General features: G+C 47.5%; 2 protein-coding genes across 4 annotated transcripts in view; one reads left to right on the top strand and one right to left on the bottom strand.

Moving 5' to 3' along the window:
- The window catches only part of tp53bp2b (tumor protein p53 binding protein, 2b), a 21,202-nt gene extending 9,447 nt beyond the window's left edge, over positions 1-11,755 (top strand). For all 3 annotated transcript variants that reach the window (XM_027027701.2, XM_027027699.2, XM_027027698.2), the window contains 15 exons: positions 372-442; positions 620-721; positions 1,010-1,187; positions 1,751-1,932; positions 2,371-2,535; positions 2,702-2,873; positions 3,193-3,330; positions 3,829-3,908; positions 4,306-4,696; positions 6,269-6,960; positions 8,183-8,320; positions 8,748-8,881; positions 9,084-9,250; positions 9,795-9,994; positions 10,119-11,755. In XM_027027701.2, coding sequence (XP_026883502.2) covers positions 372-442; positions 620-721; positions 1,010-1,187; positions 1,751-1,932; positions 2,371-2,535; positions 2,702-2,873; positions 3,193-3,330; positions 3,829-3,908; positions 4,306-4,696; positions 6,269-6,960; positions 8,183-8,320; positions 8,748-8,881; positions 9,084-9,250; positions 9,795-9,994; positions 10,119-10,160 — 2,852 coding nt within the window. In that variant the 3' untranslated portion in view covers positions 10,161-11,755. The remainder of the gene's footprint in view (positions 1-371; positions 443-619; positions 722-1,009; positions 1,188-1,750; positions 1,933-2,370; positions 2,536-2,701; positions 2,874-3,192; positions 3,331-3,828; positions 3,909-4,305; positions 4,697-6,268; positions 6,961-8,182; positions 8,321-8,747; positions 8,882-9,083; positions 9,251-9,794; positions 9,995-10,118) is intronic.
- gtpbp2b (GTP binding protein 2b) lies at positions 11,336-19,003 on the bottom strand. Its single transcript, XM_027027702.2, has 12 exons — positions 18,595-19,003; positions 17,947-17,973; positions 17,509-17,693; positions 16,788-16,899; positions 16,247-16,444; positions 15,873-16,047; positions 15,339-15,558; positions 15,067-15,202; positions 14,524-14,582; positions 13,875-14,046; positions 13,335-13,499; positions 11,336-13,236 (listed from the first exon to the last, which is right to left on the bottom strand). Exons 1-12 carry the CDS (start codon positions 18,772-18,774, stop codon positions 13,051-13,053), a joined length of 1,815 nt encoding a protein of 604 aa, XP_026883503.1. The 5' UTR covers positions 18,775-19,003; the 3' UTR covers positions 11,336-13,050.

Here is a 19,003-nt window from a genome sequence, read left to right as displayed (position 1 = left end):
GAGATGTAACCAGCGAGCAGGAGGAGTGCAAGATTTGTTACAGAGAAAAACGGGCAAGTGTGGGAGTATAAATGGGTAGGAATGGGTGGAGGTTCAGGTGTGGTCTTTCCCCCGAATATTATTTATTCCATAACTCCATTTATAGTATGTGTCCTGTCAGTTGTTATTAATCCAACAAACTGGTGACAAATTTCCTTACCAACACAATCTCTGACCTCTTATGTTTGCGTCCGTCTCTCTTTCTAACACTGCATTATGGAATCATTGCCAGTTCATGCGCTGTGGGAAAGAGTTTCTGACATATCAAGTAACAGCAAGCTCATTCTGAGAGTCATTACTGTCGTCATTTATGAAACTCTGTGTGTGTCTAGGGGGACCCAGAGACCTTTTGGTGAACAGGAATACAGTGAAAGTGAGCGCCGAGAGGCACCTTGAGAATGGAGTGAGTCTGAAACCACACAGGCCACTGACGGTGGGAGTGAACAGTTAATGCTGAGGTCCATGTAGCCCTGCCGTAAATGACATCCCATTGGAATTCAGCACCTACTGCCTAGTGTTGTGTGACTCCCGTGACCAGGAAAGGCTTTCTTCAAGACACTTTGTTGGCTTGTTTGTTCAGATGGTTCTGCCTCGCATGGACATCACACTGACGGAACTCCAGGAGATGGCGTCACGGCAACAGCAGCAGATAAATGCCCAGCAGCAGTTGCTGGCTTCTAAGGTGCTCTTCCTGTCTTAAAATGTTCCACAATTTTACTAAAAATATCATTTCTGAAATGTGTACTTGGGTTTTGAGATGGTTTAGTCACTCTGCTGAAAGTGTTGCATGAAATTTCGTACTTTAAGTTCACTTTGTCTCTAAACTTTAACGGAACAATTTCAATTGCCCCTTCAGTGCTGGAACTCCTGTGCCAGGTTGAAAAATATTGCTTATTGCACCTTTCTCGTCGCAACCTCACTACTGTTTTGTTTTTGTTTTTTTAAGTTAGTTGGTTTGTTCATATTGCAGGAGCAGCGGCTGCGGTTCCTGCAGCAGCAGGATGAGCGGCAGCGTCAACGGCAGGCCTGCGAGCAGGAACGCCTGCGTGCGCTGCGGGACAACGCGGAGGCCCAGGAGGCCAAGCTGAGGCGGGTGCGCGCCCTCAAGGGCCAGGTGGAGCAGAAGCGACTGGGCAACAGCAAGCTGGGTCAGAACCTGCAGCACTTCGGCGGGAGGGGGTGGGGGAGCTTACCTGTTACATCCAGATTCAGGAGAAGCAGTCTTTTTATCGGGTACTTTAGTATGCAGGACTGGCTTGATGCAAAACACTTGATGGCTCTATTTTCACTGCACTGATACAGCAGTAATGGCTATAGTAATAGGACTGATGAGCAGCTAATAAGCCACAGCAAATGATCACGGAAATGGAGTTCAGAGCTAATGAACTGAAGAGAGAAAGTTTCCTCCAACACACACACACTCACGCGCTTTTTCACTTCCTCATTTTACTTCTCGCTCGCGCTCTCTCATCTTTTTCACTTCCTCATTTTACTTTTTACTCTCTCTCTCTCTCTCTCTCTCTCTCTCTCTCTCTCTCTCTCTCTCTCTCTCTCTCTCTCTCTCTCTCTCTCTCTCTCTCTCTCTCTCTCTCTCTCTCTCTCTCTCTCTCTCTCTCTCTCTCTCTCTCTCTCTCTCTCTCTCTCTCTCTCTCTCTCTCTCTCTCTCTGTGTGTGTGTGTCTGTGTGTCCGTTCCCTGGTTGGTTGGTGCAGTGGAAGAGATAGAGCAGATGAACGGCCTGTTCCAGCAGAAACAGCGGGAACTGTTGGGGGCCGTGTCACGGGTGGAGGAGCTGAGCAGACAGTTGGAGCTGCTGCGCGGGGCAGCACGTCTAGACAACGACGCCTCACACAGCTCGGCCGGGGAGCTCGAGCACCTCTACAAAGAGCTACAGGTGCTGTCTTTCCCCACCCCTTCTCCGCCCACCCTATCGAAGAGCCTCGGCCATTCTCCACCCACGCTGTCCATCCACTTATTTACTTCCTCACTAGCACCTGTGTTCTCATCCTCCTTCATCCCAGCTGAAATCCTTCCTCTTCTTCGGGGAGCCATTTCTGGTAACCTATGTATACTAATAGACAAATAATGCACCAAAACCAAACCACAACCTTCACTTCAGTAACCCAAAGGAAATCTTTTGGCTTTTTACATTTTTGAAAATAAATCTAAAACATTTTGTGTTTTGTTCCCCACAGTCATTAAAATCTTAATGTTTTCTTACACTGGGGCCCCACAAACAGCTAAATGAACGCACCCCCGCACGCACAAACGTATGCACGCACGCACGCAGGGCCAGTAACAGTGGCTCCCCTTCCCTCCATACATCCCGCAGCTGAGGAACAAGCTGAACGAGGAGCAGAGCGTGCGGCTGCAGCAGCAGAGGGAGAACCTGGGTCAGCGCACACAGGAGGTGGCCAGCATGGAGCGCCGCGTGGCTGAGCTCCGTGAACGCCTCTGCAGGAAGAAGGCTGCGCTCCAGCAGAAAGAGAACCTGCCCGTAAGTGATGACCCCTCGCCTGCCACTATGTTCTACTGCCCAGCACAGGAAGGGGTAAAGGGGGAGGAGTTGGTGCAGGGGAAGCTCTGTCCTGACTGGCTGTGATCGCATAATGTTGAGCGTAAATTCACATATCTTCTTTCTCTCTCTCACATCCCACCTTCAGCAGCCAGCAGAGGGTCAAGGTTCACACCCTCCCATCATCCCAGCCCGGGTTGCCGCTGTTGGTCCATACATCCAGACTGCCCCACCTCTTCCTCCGAGGCAAGAGGTGGTGGTGAAGCCAGCCTACCCGGATGGGACTGCCACTCTGCCCAAACCACTCGCCAAGCCCTCTGGTACTCGAGCAGCTCTCTTCTCCCTTAGTTTTTTACACACACACACACACACACACACACACACACACAATGCTGTTCTGTAAGATATGCCAAATAAGCTGACAATATGGCCTTTGTGCCAGTGTTTGCTCTGATTCAGGTATAACCGTAAGCCATGCTGCAGGACTCTAAATGAAGGACAGTCATGCAGAGAATTTAATAGTTAGTGTATCCATCTGTATGAGTTATTTGCCACAACCGTGTGAGAGTGAGTGGTACTACAGTAAATCAGACCCCTCCCTCATTTACCTACAGCCCCTCCCAATCCTCCACCCCCCAGGTCTTGGTCTCCAGGCAGGTAAAATCTCCAAGACATCTGATTGGTGCCCCGGTGTTGAAGTCAGCACTGTGGGTGGGTCCCAGCATGGCCACTCCTCTACTCTTCCACGTATGAGCACCCATGGATCAACAGAGAAAGGTGCCTCCTTGTGGTCACTCACACACACTCCAAAACATAATTTTAGCATTCTCACAGGAGTCTTCACAAAACAAATTTTCTTCAGCTGAATGTATGACTGAGGTCGAGTATCCAATGCCTCTTTCACCTCTTTCGACTGACCTTTTTAAAATTCTCTTTATATCAACAAAGTGATCTTGTTTCATAAAACACTCCTCCATGCATTTCTATAACCAAACGCTGCACTGCTGTTTCTATCTTTGCCCTCCTCCTCCCTCCGCTGAGCCTAGAGCTCAGGCCCATGTTGGCATGCGAGCACAATGTTGCAGTAGGACATGAAGAGAGTCCCTAGACCACACCCGGACCCATCTGCTTACGGATCGAGTCCACTCTGTGCACCGCTGTCATGCTGAGATGTTGGCCTGAAGTGGGCACGCTCCTGTTAGTGCAGCCGGAACGTTGGTGCGTGCGCGGGTCGGTTGTCTGTGAGGCTAACGGGGTTTCCACCGTCTGCTTTAGACCCGCAGGCAGATTCGATGCAGCCACCTCTTCCTTTACGGAAGAACCAGAGCAGCGATGACCTCTTGAGGGATGGCCAGGTACTGCATGCGCGTGCGCGCGCGCACACACACACACACATCTACCTAGTTTTGGTGTAAAAAAATATTCTGAGAATTGAGTGAATCTTAAATGAGTTAATTTTGGTTCCAGAAGTTAGCTAGTTAGTTAGCTAGTTAGTTAGCTAGTTAGTTAGCATTTCTAATGATTTCTGAGTAATTGTTCGTTTTTTTACCCTGCATTCAAGCAAAATGTAACCACTCGGCTCAGTAAAACATATCTCAGATATTCACTCCTTGCAGTTTATATAGCGGGCCATTATAGCTCCTCAATTGCTGACATATCCCTAGTAAGTGATCTTACTGAAAACAAGGGAACAGTAAGAGTGAAAGCAGTTGGTTTTCATGTATAGTTACAAGTGTGTATATCTCCATCCAGTGTGCAGGCAAGGTGCCTCCTCCAGTCCCGAGCAAACCCAAACCAGTCATGGCATCTCAGTCTGGCTATGGTAAACCCTCCTTTTCCACGGGCACCTTCCCGGGCAAGGCCAGACCTGCCCCCCAGCTTCCTCCGCCCCCAGCCCGCAGCCAGAGGCCACCAATGCCCGCCCCCCACCATGGCAATGCCCCCAAGGCTGACACCCTGCCGGCTGCTACCGTGCGCCCTTTCAGTGTGGAGAGCGGCACAGGGAAAGGAGCAGCCACACCCCCCACCCTCCACAAGCCGCAGACGCTTGCAGCCAGCTCCATCTACTCTATGTACACACAGCACAGCTCGTTGGCCAAAGGCTACCAGGGCCAAAGCACACTCACCCGTTCTCAGCCCCGCTGTGAGTACTGCCACCATCACTACTTGCTTAAAGATCTAATAAGGGCTGCTACATTCACAGTTAAAGATACAGTCAGTGACAGAGACTTAGATATGATCAGTAATAAGTGCTGTTATATAACACACGTATGCATAGACTAGACATACTGACTGCTGCTTTCATCTTTAACTCAGTTACAATATCTGCTGTTACAAGTCATGCTCAAGCAGTGTTAAACATCTATTAGTAACTATACCATATAGTTAAACATAAAAGTAAAGATACATTTAGTACTGCAGTTATACTCCCATGAAACCATACTGCTATGGCTGCTGTAGTTTCATACATTATGGCAGACACAGCAACATTTCAGTGGCTGCCAAAATAGTTTGAGAAGCAGGCTGGATATTCCCATCGAGGCTGCGGTAATGTCACAACATAAAATCATTAGTGTAACTTGTGCTCAACCTCACAGCCCAGAGTTGCAGAGAGGGTGGAAACGGTGGCAGAGTAAGCAAAACAGAAGAAGAAACAGAATGACCGAGACTGGGAGGGGAGGGGGAAGCAATATGTAGACAGGGAGAGAACGACAGCACTGACTGTCCTCTTATGAAGACTACATGATCTCTGGTTTGCATAATATTAAAATGATGAGATGGATAGCACAGGGATAAAAGCACAAACAAAAGCATGTGGACACTAACACAATGGGAAGCATTATGCAAACTCAATCCTCCAGCTCTAACACACTCTGACACCGTTATATTACATATTACATCTACAACACATCATAACCATGTCTTTTTGCATACTAATGTACGCATATAGCAGTATGCATCGATATAATATGCATTCTGTTGTATGCGAACAGACATTTGCCAGTATTTACTCTGAATGAAGCTGAAATTTAATTGGCATTTGTTAGAGATGTGCATATACAGCATGGGACGCTGTTTATTAGCGTGCTGTTGGTTTCTACCTCTTGCTCATCATGTCCCCCCTCCCCCGAGGTGTGTCATGGATAAAAGGGGGCGTGGCACTGAACAAGGACAATGGATAGAAGGACACATACAACTGAAGTATCACTATTAATGATTTACTATGATTAATTCTATATGTACTAGATTATGACATAAATACAAATGAGTATAAAGTGTAAGAAATGCTGTCAATAGCTTAAGTCTGTAATGGGCTACATGGTTCTTTTGGTTCATGAAACGTCTGAAGGGATTATGTTCCTGTTATTGCCAAAGAAGGTTAACTGACATATACATGCATCTATACAGAGCAGTGATACCAGCATGTTATCTAACATCCACCAAACAAACCGTACATAATTTAAAGAGCCTCATGCGCATGGCTCCCGCAATTAACAAAACACTTCTGGTTGGGTGGCGTTATGCTCAAAACCCCATCCTCTGTGAGGCTGATTGGCTGCTGCGCTCATCCACCTAACACCAGCGACACAGCTATTGGTCAGAGCGTGGCTTGTTATAAAAGTAATGATGGATAGGTGAAGAGAGAACAAAAACCACAACCACAAATACATGTGTGCCACTCATGCTCGTAACACTCTCGCTCGTTCATTTACAGTGTATGGAAAGCCAGTCATCCCATCTACTGCAGGGCACCACTCCCATTCGCAGGACGGTAGCCAAACCGAGGCCGACCAGGTGGACCAGGGTGCAGCCGTGGCCCCAACTAGCGGCAGCAGGGGGGAGGGTCCGGAGGCGGAGCGCACACCCCGCCCCCTCAGCCCCACCAAGCTGCTGCCGTTCCTGTCGCACATGCACCGCCTGCAGAGCGACGCGGAGCTGGAGGCCCTGCGCAAGCGTCTGCACCATGCACCCCGCCCGCTCAAGAAGCGCAGTTCCATCACTGAGCCCGAGGGCCCTGCAGGCCCCAACATCCAGAAACTGCTCTACCAGAAGACCACGCTGGCTGCCATGGAGACAGGCGAGGAGGCAGAGGGGCGGGCAAGGGGCGGGGCCCCAAATGACCTACCTATCGGGAGGGACTGTGGGGGGGAGGAGGAAGAGGAGGAGGAAGAGCACACTCCACCTCCGCTCAGACCACGCAGGCCTGCCCCGGACGACAGCGGGAGGCAGAGGGTGGAGGAGCGTGAGAAGGAGGCAACTGACCCCCCCCCACCCGAATCATACGTCGATGAATACCCGCCTTACCCCCCACCACCGTACCCCACCACAGCTGACCAGGATGGGCTTGGTGAGGAGGGCAGCACCATGAAGGCACCAGAGATCACCGGCCAGGTCACGCTGCCTCCGGTATGTACGGTTTCCCACGCTGTTCCTCCAGAGTTATCCTCCACTAACTTCTCCTGCACTAACAGAGCAGTACCCACTGACAGGCTCAGAGCAGATGAGAGCAGGGATGTGAGCTGTCTAAACATCCCTAAGATTGAATCTGAACACCCTGCTCTGGGGCAGAGCACAGCAGTTTAGGGTTTTCCCTACTCCGACCCACACCATTGCAGTTTCATTGTAAGATTGAAACCACAGTTGTGCAACACTCATATGAATTTTAGAACTTTTCTGTAACAGTTGTATGTTGTTGACAGGGGTCTATCACTCCAGTCCCTACCCCTGGGAAAGGAGCCCAGACAGAGCCCAGGGAACCATGGCTTTATGACTAAGCTGATTGGCCGCACAAGGCTTTCAACATAATGGAATTTTCTCGTGTTCCAGGTTTCTCGTAACAGCAGTGCAGTGGTTCAAGTGACATTATGGCATTGTTTGAATTCACTGAGCATTTATTGGACATCCTTAATGTACAAGTGAATTTTCACACGACGCTGATGCAGGCCGCTCTGCATTCTCGTTGGTGAAGACCAGAGAGTAAACTAGGAAATGACAGAGCGAGAGAGTCAGTTCAGCCCTGACTCAAACAAACTCATTCCTGCTCCTTCCAAGCCCGTTGCTTAGCAACTGGCCACCCTAAGAACCTAATCACTGCTCTTGGACTTGTTAAACGTTGAAGTGGTGCAGAAATGGTGACTCATGAGGCCAATTTTAATACTCTAGTTAAAAGGGTGCCTCATTATCATCCATTTGTTCCCAGATGTATTGCACAATCTCAGCTTATTGCTGTGTATGTGCAGGGTCTGCGCGTGGGGCTGGTTTATGGATTCACATGCTATAATGATCATACATCAAACTTTAATCAACCTGTGGTTAATTGCGGGGCTACAGCAGTTGATAGGCAAGCAGTGGTTTAATCAAAACGGTTTGAATTCACAAAAATGCGCTCGAGATCATGATTGATTCAGCATATCTAGAGCATCTCTCTCTACAGAAAAATCATCCACCCGCCTAGCCAAGCTTCTTTATCCTTTTTCTCTCTCCTTGCTTGCCATTCTCTCTCTCTCTCTCTCTCTCTCTCTCTCTCTCTCTCTCTCTCTCTCCCCCCCCCATAATGCTTCCCCTTCTCCTTCTAAAACTGTAAAATTATCTCCCTCCCCTTTTCTCTATTTCCCCCCACCCCCCGCAGGGGAAGAGGACGAACCTGCGGAAGGCGGGCTCAGAGCGGATCAAGCATGGCATGCGTGTGCGCTTCAACCCCCTGGCCCTGCTGCTTGACTCCTCGCTGGAGGGAGAGTACGACCTGGTGCAGAGGATCATATATGAGGTGAGGAAGACTAGGAAGAAGAGAATGATTGGCTCAGAGGGGTGGCACTGAACCCATCCGAATCTCATCACATTCGTCTGTGGGGGGAAAAGCACTTGACTTAACGCTTAACTAAATGAGCTGTACGGGATATTAGTTTAACGTCAATAAACCTTTATCTTTGTACATCAGCCCCTATAGAAGCTTAACAGGATTCCTTCTAATAATGGGGTAACAGTAATGTAAATCTTTAGATATACATTAACCAACCACTGTAGAAACTTCACTCAAAAATAATCACCTTGCAGGTGTTCAGGTAGTTTCTAAGGGTCATCTGGTGCTATGGACAATGGAGTGGTGGAGTATTTTTAGGTGGTGAATAGTTTTGTTCAGATGAATGTGTGTGCGCCTTCCTGGGAATGTGTGTGTGTGTGTTGTTACTGGGCAGGTGGAAGACCCCAGCATGCCCAACGATGAGGGCATCACCGCCCTCCACAACGCAGTGTGTGCTGGACACACTGAGATTGTCAAGTTCCTGGTGCAGTTTGGCGTAAATGTCAACGCTGCTGACAGTGATGGCTGGTGAGAGGAAGTGATGAAAGTGCACGCCCTCTCAGCACCAGGTCAAAGGCGTAGTTCCACCGAGTGTGGCTAATTAACCTAGAATTCATCATCTTGGTCGGTGGATTATTAATCTAGAGCCACAAAGCAAACATTGCTAACTGCAGTATAACAGCCTAAGTGAATAACACTGAATAACTAACCAATAACTAACTCTCTCTAGGACCCCCCTGCACTGTGCAGCCTCCTGTAACAGTGTGCAGGTGTGCAAGTTCCTGGTGGAGTGCGGCGCCGCCGTCTTCGCCACCACCCACAGCGACATGCAGACGGCAGCGGACAAGTGTGAGGAGCTGGAGGAAGGCTACGCTCAGTGCTCGCAGTTCCTCTACGGTGAGGAGCCTGTCCCTTCAGAAGTGCATCTGTGGGAAGAAAAACAAAACATAACAAAAAAAAACACACAAGAATTCACTTTGCAAAGTGTTTAATTCATTATATAGCTGTCAGAACAGCACCTGGTCACCACCTGGTTATGCAGATGACATTTAGCTACTTGGTTGATTAAAGCTTCTTGTTCTGTTCCACTGCCAGTCAGTGCACAAATTTGTCCTGTTGCTGTTCCCTAAATCACACCTGAGCTTGAGGTGCTCAGCATGCAGTCCTCTCTTGCTTACCTGGGGATGTGAGCAGGGGGATGGAGTACATGAGAACCGCGCATGATGGTGCCCAAATCCTCTCATCTGTAAACAAAATGACTAAAGGGCTTACGATGCATGCCGTGTCATATGTACATAACTATGTAATGTATAAAAATAACATTTGAAAAAAACTTTAATGAAAGGCGATGATTACTTAGATACATGGGTGTTTTTCTGTCATGTTCTGAGCTGCTGTGGTTTAATTTCTTTCTGTGTGCATGGCTGTGAATCGCACACAGGCGTGCAAGAGAAGATGGGCGTGATGAACAGGGGTGTGGTGTACGCGCTGTGGGACTACGAGGCGGAGAGCGCCGACGAGCTGTCGTTCCGCGAGGGCGACTGTATGACGGTCCTGAGGCGTGAAGATGGAGAGGAAACTGAGTGGTGGTGGGCGCGCTGCGGCGACAACGAGGGCTACATCCCCCGCAATCTGCTCGGGGTGAGACAACCACCGGTGTAGACTTCGGGGGGCGGGGTTGGAGCGCACCAACCTTAAACGGCCTTTTGACCAAGATAATTTCATCATTTGATATTGTTTACTAGTGCTTTTCTTTCCTTTGCAGCTGTATCTGCGGATCAAGCCCAGACAGAGGAGCTTGGCCTGAAGCTGCCCTCCAGGATTTTCCCCAATTTAGTCCCCAAACCAATGTGCCCTGAACAGTAGTGCTCGCTTCACAGTGGAAGTAACAGCTAAAGGGCAGAAAACAATCTAACAAATATCACTTTGAAGTGTTGAGTCTATACATGCTGGTGCGTGTACAAGCTTCTCTTTGCTGTATGTTTTCTTGCCCACACTGAATTTTTTTTAGATAATACAAGCTGAGGGTGGATGTTTTCTTTGGAGGTTTGTTCACCTGTTTTGTAGAAGGAGGATTTTAAGTGTTTGATATTGCCCTTCAAGGCCTTTCCTACTTTGACGCAGAAAGACTGGGCTAGTGTGAACAATGGGATCTGTGTCTATTAGGGTGATTGACAAAAATGTCATTTGTATGAATGTACAGAACTGATCACTTTTTGGTTGCTTTGTTCACCATGAAGCACCTATCAGGTTTTATGTTGATGTGTAACCTCACTGTTCCTTTGGACAAATGTAGCCTTCTCACAGGTTGTTGAGAGAGACCCACACACTGCGACAGAGAAGGTCTTTAAAGCAATGAGATCTGGTTCAGTGTTTTTCTGCCTGCAAAACGCACTGCCAACAGTAGCCATAGCTGGTCCCAATGCCCCAGGAGTATCTACAGCTAGCGCTCTCCAGTTCGTACGTGGGGTTAAACGGGCATCCAGCATTTTGTCTTAACAATAATAGACATCTGTTTACCTGTTATGTCCTCAGAAAGCAAATTGAAGCAATTTATCACAATGATTTATCACTAGGGTGCTTGCCACTACAATACCACGTTCCAATACCACCATCCCTGTTCATGACAACATTACAATTAAAATTATACTGAAATCACACCATTCTTGCTTCTTATACACAGTGCTGTTTGGACCATTTAGACAATGACATATTTTGTTAATGTTCGGGCTGTCTGTCAGCACACTGGATTTGAAACAGCACAGTGAGGTTAAAGTGCCAACTGTTAAAATGGAGAATATTTTCAAGCATTGTGGCTGAACCACAAAGTATAGTACATCACAGTCCTCTTCATCCATGAAACTCCCCCTTGAGATGACAAAAAAAAAAAAGGGGCAGCTGGCTTCTTAGTTATTTCGTAGCCTGCCACATGTCTCTGTGATAGTGAACAAAAAACAAAAAGATGCACTCAAAACAGCAGTGCACGATAAAACATCTCTTTATTACTTAAACTAGTTGCAGCGCGTTGAAGTATGATGCAGTACACTGACATTGCTTCCAAAAAACAAAAACCTCAAATCTAAGTCTTCATCCTCTGGTGAAAAGCAAATGCATCCAGTGCCTCGTGGGCACTTCCACTCGAGGCCTTTTACAGAGTAAACACCCACAGCATGCAGTACGAAGGCGTTTTGCTGTGCCAAGAATTGCAAGACAAAAGGTTACTTACTGGGATGAGATGAAGCTTCTAAACACATTAACCAGTGCAAAAACCAGAAGGCAAGTGTTAGAACCAGAAGTTAAAGGTTAAGTGATTTAAAATGCACATTTACGTGAGTGTACGATACATTAATTCATTCTTTTCGCTGTTTAATTGCACGAATTCTCAAGGATCGGGGAGAGGGACAAAAACACAAATGCACAGCATCGTTTGAACTTTTTGCGCATGCACAGAATCTCAAGACTGGCCCCCAGCCAAGGAACAGCTGCTGTTCCATCCTTGCCCAGCCGCCTACTCAGAAGGCACACTGGTCTGCTGAGCACGTGGGCCGGTCATCCGGAGGGTTTCAACGCAAACAACTCACGGCCCTTGCTTGGCACAAACTAGCAAACAACATATATGGGCGGTCATGCCGATTTGTTATTCGGGCAGCAACTCCCAAAGCCGACTCCGGAACGTCCTCGAGCGCGGTTGTTTGGACTCTGCTCCGCTCCCACGTCACCGTTCTTATATGCAATCACAGAGAAATGGGATTTTCTTTTGAGTCTTAATATTGCAACGCAGCCCGAACAACGTCTGCTCCAGCAGTGCAGATATAATTTCTTCCATCAAGACTGAAATAAGGACATGCTGAGTCAGCACGCCTCCCCTCCGTGCTGCTGGAAGTGATGGTGCTGGCTTCTCTGCTATTCTAGAATCTAGCTAGTCCCATTAGCCCTGCTGAAAACTAGCAGCAGAGCGAAGAACACAACGAACCCAGATCTAATGTTTAAAGTATTACAGCCACCCACACCTCCTGCTCCTAACAAAGGACCTGTAGCCCCACACACAACCGTTCTAAGCCCTACGTAAACTCTTATGAATAGCATCAAAATATCACGATACGATGAGAATATCATGATATCATTTCTAGGCCGCATTGCCCACCCCTAGCAGAACCCTGAAGCATTTAAATCGGTCCAGTAGAAGAATCCATCACCTACAAGACTCTGCAGTATTGAGCATCATGCTTGTGCTGCTACTCGCATAAAGAGCATGTTAAATACTGTTGTTATTCCCAGTGCTCTATAGGTCTAAGACGAACTAGAATATAAAAGAGCCACAGGAACTAAAGACAGGCATGTTAATACGTCAATACACTGTAGGCATACGTGAGATTAAAAAAAGAGGGAGAGAAAGACTCTTACAGAATCAAAATTTAGACAGGAAAGCTTAGTGTTTCAGAATTACCACATGCAGTTGACTATGTGAGAGAGAACCCTTCATTCAAGCTTCACACACACGCTTGCACCATTATAGTTCAATCGCTGTCTTAACCATTAAGCCAACAGACAAATTAATGCCACTAGATCTAGGGATTAAAGCATAGATCTTTCTACTTTTTCATCTGTGTGAGGTGGACACCACACACCCACACACACACACCCACATCTCTCTCACAGTCAGTCAGTCACTCTATACGTCTCCCGCTCACTCTCATCTAGTTGTGGTTCTGGTGGGCTTTGTGATTCTGGTCGTTGTTCTGGGAGGGCAGGAGGTGGGTCACATGACCGATTCCTTTGGTAACACCCTCGCGGAACAGCAGCTTGGCCCCCACGCGCAGATACTCGGGGTGCTTCAGGAAGCGGAAACACACCACAGCCCTCTCACCTGTACGCAGTTCCTCCTGCATGCACACATACACACACCCAGACACAAACATAGATCAACAAGCACAAAGATGTATGCCTGCTTATCGCTATACTGGTCGGTAGGCGCACACACCTTCCCGAGCAGGCCATCCACAGTGGCGGTCTGCCGCACGTTCCCCACGTGCACTGTCACCTGGAAGCCGCAGCGGAACGTCTTGGCATGGAACAGCAGGACGATGGCCGCCTCAAAGCGCCAGCAGATGGTAGGGTTCATTTTCGGACTCACCATCACCATGCCCTGACCCGCACAACAGAACCGTGCGGTTCACATCGAGTGCTCAGTGGGGGGGTGGGGGGGCGAGGTCAAGTTTACTTTTTGGTTATGACTCACGTGTCTTCACTGATCACATTCAGTTAGCTATTAAACCTAAAACCTGTTGCACAACAGTGACATTCTTAAGAGATTCAAATTAGTGAGATTCAAAGTATGATGTTATAACAAGTATCAACACGTTAGCTAGAGTGAGTTGGGCGGTTATAATTTGTTATCGAAGCTGTAGCAGCTGAGGTGGGACTATAAGAGTTCACTGCAGAAGTGGGACTGTTGTAGTTACACCTGTTCATAACTACAGAGAGGCAGGGGCTGGTGAGGGAGCAGGGCAAGAGGCGTCACCTTGCGCAGCAGCGAGCGGTCGAAGGTTCCAAGGGCGAGTGTGGCGGCCTGGCCCGCCCGCAGGACGCGGCATGCTGAGCGGTTCCTCTGCATGCTGCACACCTTCAGCCGCAGGAACTGGCCCTCATCTGTGGGGCCCACCACCAGACGGTCGCCCTCGCGACACACACCGCTGCTCACACGCACGCACACACAAACAAAGACGCACAAATACAACAACACACATCATTATTACCACGCAGACTTATTCACTTGTTTAATTGAAATGACTTAGCCTAATACAGCCTAAGATATTTGGGATTAGTAGCCAGTAGGCTAAAGACTAGGTTACAATGGATTAGGGGCAGCATATTAGTGCTGTGCTCCTCTCCCAAGTCCTCACGGCCCCTCCATATGGTCCAGCATATTTACCCTCATCTGCCCTAACTCAGCTCCCAACAGCACGTAATCCAAGTTAGTGGCTCAACGTGGTTCAAGGACTGGCATGATTATTACAGCGTAATTAAAAAAATTAGGAGCAGTGCAATAATGGTGATGTGTAATGGGATGAAGTGGGAGCAGGAGTGAAGAGAGTGTTAGTGGCAGAGCAGGGGACGGGGTGAAGTGGAGGTGCCATGTGTTTGGGTAGAGCGGGAGGTGGTGGACTTGCCTGTAGAGCGTCCCTCCAACCACCGTTCCCACATCTGGTACACTGTAGATCTCATCAACCTGAAAGGAATTACAGAGTCTCGTTAGACCTCATCAACCTGCATTACACAGTCACGTCCAAAAACAGCATTCGGGCTACACCACTGGCTGCCCATGTATTAATGTGCAAAACATCAAGAATCAGGAATAACATAAATCAAGGTAATAAAATCATATTAAATAATTTCACCAAATGTGTAAAGACTCATACAGAATACAGTTTTTATGGCAAATTCTTTAGGTGCATACAAAACAAAAGCACAGGATCCTTATGATTAAATTTTTTTCTTGGGACAAAGTACAGCTCCAGGTTCAACAATCTAAGGGTGCTCCTATTCATATATGTGAACAGTAAGTCTGAAACACACCCAGAGGCCTCATGCAATGCTTGGGTTAACACCACGATTTTAAAAATCAATCCTAAAACTCACTGGTAACCACTGAAGAAAAGCAACCATTGGGGTAATATGCTCCATTCCTATTAAGACGGAGTGTGTGCGTGTACCTGAAACTCGGTTAGCTGCTGCATGAGTTCCTCCTGCTCCTTGCTGTTACTCAGTGGGGGTAGGATGTTGAAGAAGACTTTGAGCAGGTCCAGATTCTCCCCAGACACGCTGGACAGTGTGAAGATGGGGGTGATACTGCACACAATGCAGGAACCAGGTTCACACTTGTGCCAGCAGCACGTACTTAGCATATACATAACCTCTCAGACACACATGGCTTCTGAAACACGTCGTTCCCAAAGCACCACCCGGAGGTGCTTCGCGGTGGTACCTGGCAGACTGGGCGAAGCGCTGGGCAGCGGTGACAGCGTCGTCTGCGCTGGCCACCAGCATGGGAACCTTGTTGCAGCCCGGCTGCTTCAACACCTTCTCCAGCTGCCGCACGGTCTTCTCCACGGTGACGGTGCCGCACAGGTCCACCTTGCTAACCACGATGAAGATGGGCACCTTCAGTGCCATGGCCAGGCCCAGGTGCTCCCGCGTGGTTCCAGCTGAGGAAGAAGAGAATGAGGAAGGGGTCAAAAGAAGCAGGGCACGTTTGAGCAGTAAAATGTACTGTGGTGCCATGGAGATGAGAAAGCCTAATTATAGAAACAGAGACTGCCCTGGATAAGATGAGCTTGTCCAAAACTAATTTGTTTTCCTAAGTTAATTACTCCTAAAGATACAAATAAAACAGGGCATGTCAGACAAATCAAGCAAGTCCATGTCCTTGAAGCAGTGACTTTTTTAGCGTGTAGCGACAGTATGGTAAGGCCTGGTTTAGTTTCCATGATGGTGCCATCATACCAGGCTGGCCACTCACCAATACCAGTGTTGGCTCCCACCACCAGCATGGCGAAGTCGGGGCAGTAGCTGGTCAGGCCGAAGATGGTGGTCTTCAGGTACTTGTAGTGGCCAGCCAGGTCGATGAAAGTGATCATCTTGGACGAGCTCTCGCAGATCTCCTCAGCTGTTCGTGACTCGCTGTAGTTGACCACCTGGAAACCAGCAAAGCAAGAACAACTGTCCAAACGGCGCCACATGAGCCTGCTTGTGACGGTCATTGCAGATCAGTGTGAGGACCATATTTCAGTGTCTCCCAAAGAGATCAAATATCAAAGACTGATTGATTAATCACTTATTCCTTAAAATGTCCCATAGTACGACTAGATTGCGAAAGCATGCACGTGACCACACCTCCCCTTTGCTGTTGAAGCCAAGGATCTCAAAGCTGATGCTGGACGTGCGGCCCGTTTGGATCTCATGCAGGTGGCGGAATAGGTTGAGGCGGGCGCGCCCTCGCCCGTTGTCCAGCTCGCCCTGGGTGAGCACGCCCAGCAGCGTGGACTTGCCCGAGTCCACGTTTCCCAGTACAGCCACGCGCAGGTCAAGGAACTAAAAGACGTGCAAGGAAACGCCATGTGAGGAGGAATGGGGGGAAAAGGTAAATATGCCAACAGTCATGCTGACCTGTGTAGTACTGCACAGAAGGCAAAAGCAACTGTTTCAGCAACTTTGCTCTTACTGCTACACAGAACACACTTCCTCTGACTTTTCACCAGTTTTTATTAGAGATCACACTGCAATACTGATTATTAAGAAATAAGTGTCAGACACATACAGACCCACACTATTAATCAGACTGTAAAATACCAACTGTCATAAGCAAAAACAGCAGTTTTATCTATAGATTAAATCCATGCTGACATGGCTATACAAGCAGATATTCCCATCTAACCTGCTGGTCGTCTGGAACTTTTCGGACGAGAACTTCCGCAATTTTCCGACGGGCACGGTCTGACTCATAGTCGACCTCCCTTTCCCTCAAGAGTGTGATATCGGCACCAACTCTGAACGTAATCACAATCACTCACACACACACACACACACACACACACACACACACACACAAACCATTGCTCAGAAATCAGCCGCTTCTCTTTCTGAAAGATATATGGCAGACAGCACTGTAAACAAAGATCAACATTTTTGTGAGGTAGATAGTATAGAAATGTGACCAAAGTTATATAAACCACACTAGGTATGCCTATGTGAAGTACATTTATAGTTTTGTGTGGCCTACTGCACATAAACCTTTGTGGAATTTGTGTACAAGCCAAGTACACCATTTCTCTGTGACCTTGTTTTTTACCATAATGTCCATAACATCTCTTCAATTCTTCAGACTTGCCTTACTTCAAGTTATGTATACAGAAAAAAAACAAAAAAAAACAGATGTTTTTTTTTTGCCAACACTTGATTTGCTTCCCTATCATGACAGTCTTCCACAAACTGCCATTACTTTCTACAAATGGCTTTTGCAGAAGTTAGACTTCTGTAATGCACATCTCACATTTAACAAATTCTGAAGTTCCTAGCCTGCTTCAGTACAGATGAACCAAACAAATAACTTTTGTGGTTTCTGTGGAAATGGCCCATGAGATGCATCATCTTTGTACTTCTCTGCCATCCTGCGTAGGGTGTTGAGCGATGCCGTCATGTCCTCCTCAGTAAGGCCCACCAGCAGACCATTGTCCTCCACGCCAATCTGATAGACGGCCTCGCCACGGCCCTCTTGAAGACGCCACTTCAGCTGCGTGGCCAGGTGCTCAAAACGATACTGCGTTGGGTTCACCAGCTTCAGCTGAGTGCAGAACAGACATGAGAGTGAGTGAGTGTGTGTGTGTGTGTGTGTGTGTGTGTGTGTACATTATCCAGACAAACTTAGAATGAAAATTACCAGCAAAACAGGCTAACTGAACTTAAGATTCGAGTTATGTTTATGTTTATTACATGCAATTAGTTATTAAATATACGTGAATTACCGCGTGTGCGTTAATCCGCAGGTTAATGCAATACAATACAAAACTCAAACGATCATAGTGTTAATACATTACCTTGTACTCAATGTTTCCCTCCTCCGCCTGAAACGGGATGAAAGGCGTCATTTATAATAGACCAATCCGTCACACAAAGAGAGTGGCTGTTATAATACTGTCTTTACAAACCATCTCTTGACGAATGCAAAGCAAATACACAAAGTGACTAGGTTAGCTATCCAGGGTAGTTCATCAGGCTCAACGCCCCCTTCAAAGTGAGCTAACCCCTATCGTCCTTAGCTAAAACTAATGCAAACCATAGTTAGGGTTGTGTGCTATTGTGCAACCACAACGCGACTAATCTAAAGATTAGGAAACGGGCTAAGCAACCACCATGTAGTTAACTTGTTCACCGAGTTGAAAGTTGACAACCCACTATTAACGGCAAAAGATGCGCGAGATGATGCATCTTGCTTGCTAGCTAACTAGCCATGTTGGCCAATTAGCTAGCTAATTATCTCAAGACTCGTTTGTTTTAAAATAGTTTTACCAGTCAATTTTAGACCTACAAAAGTTACTAACTGCAAGGTCTGTATGAACACTTCTGACATGACTAGTTAGCATAATGGATAAATCTAATGTCTACATTCAAAACTGCAATCGAAGGTCGGCTAACTGGCTAGCTAGATAATAAACACGGTGTAATACAGTCAGCGAGCTAGCTACCTCTGGCGGCAAAAACGGTGGCGGTTCATTTGCTTTTTTGCTTCTTCGTCTTTTCCCTCTTCTCCCTCTTCTAGAGCGAGATTTTTTCTTCTTTCCATTTTGCAAAGCACACCCAGGTCGTTGCGTGTTTGTTTTCGGTTCAGGCTTAGCGCTGCAACGGTCTGCAATCTGCATATCCATCCACAGCCGCTGGCAAGCCAACCAGGCAAATAGCTGTCCTATTTCTCCTACGGTTAGCAGCGAAACCAAAACCAGTTCAGATAAAAACCTGTAATGACGTCTGACGGTTTGGTTTATTTTTGTTTGTTTGTTTTGTTTCTCAAGCCTTTTCAGAAGGGAGGAAGAGACATCAACGCACCTCAAGCAGCCATGCCAGCCGCTCAGTTGCGGCTCCTAGAAGTGACAACTA

This window comes from Electrophorus electricus, chromosome 21, assembly GCF_013358815.1.
Source record: "Electrophorus electricus isolate fEleEle1 chromosome 21, fEleEle1.pri, whole genome shotgun sequence".
Taxonomy (NCBI): Eukaryota; Metazoa; Chordata; class Actinopteri; order Gymnotiformes; family Gymnotidae; genus Electrophorus; species Electrophorus electricus.
The sequence above is the reverse complement of the archived record's forward strand: the minus strand, read 5'-3'. Positions and strand labels throughout refer to the sequence as shown.

Coding starts and splice junctions, on each gene's coding strand:
- gtpbp2b (XM_027027702.2), bottom strand. CDS start 18,774: ATGGATATGCAGATTGCAGACCGTTGCAGCGCTAAGCCTGAACCGAAA. Junction 17,694..17,946: donor AGGGAAACATTGAGTACAAG/GTAATGTATTAA, acceptor TTCTGCACTCAG/CTGAAGCTGGTGAACCCAAC. Junction 16,445..16,787: donor AAGTTCCAGACGACCAGCAG/GTTAGATGGGAA, acceptor CACGTCTTTTAG/TTCCTTGACCTGCGCGTGGC.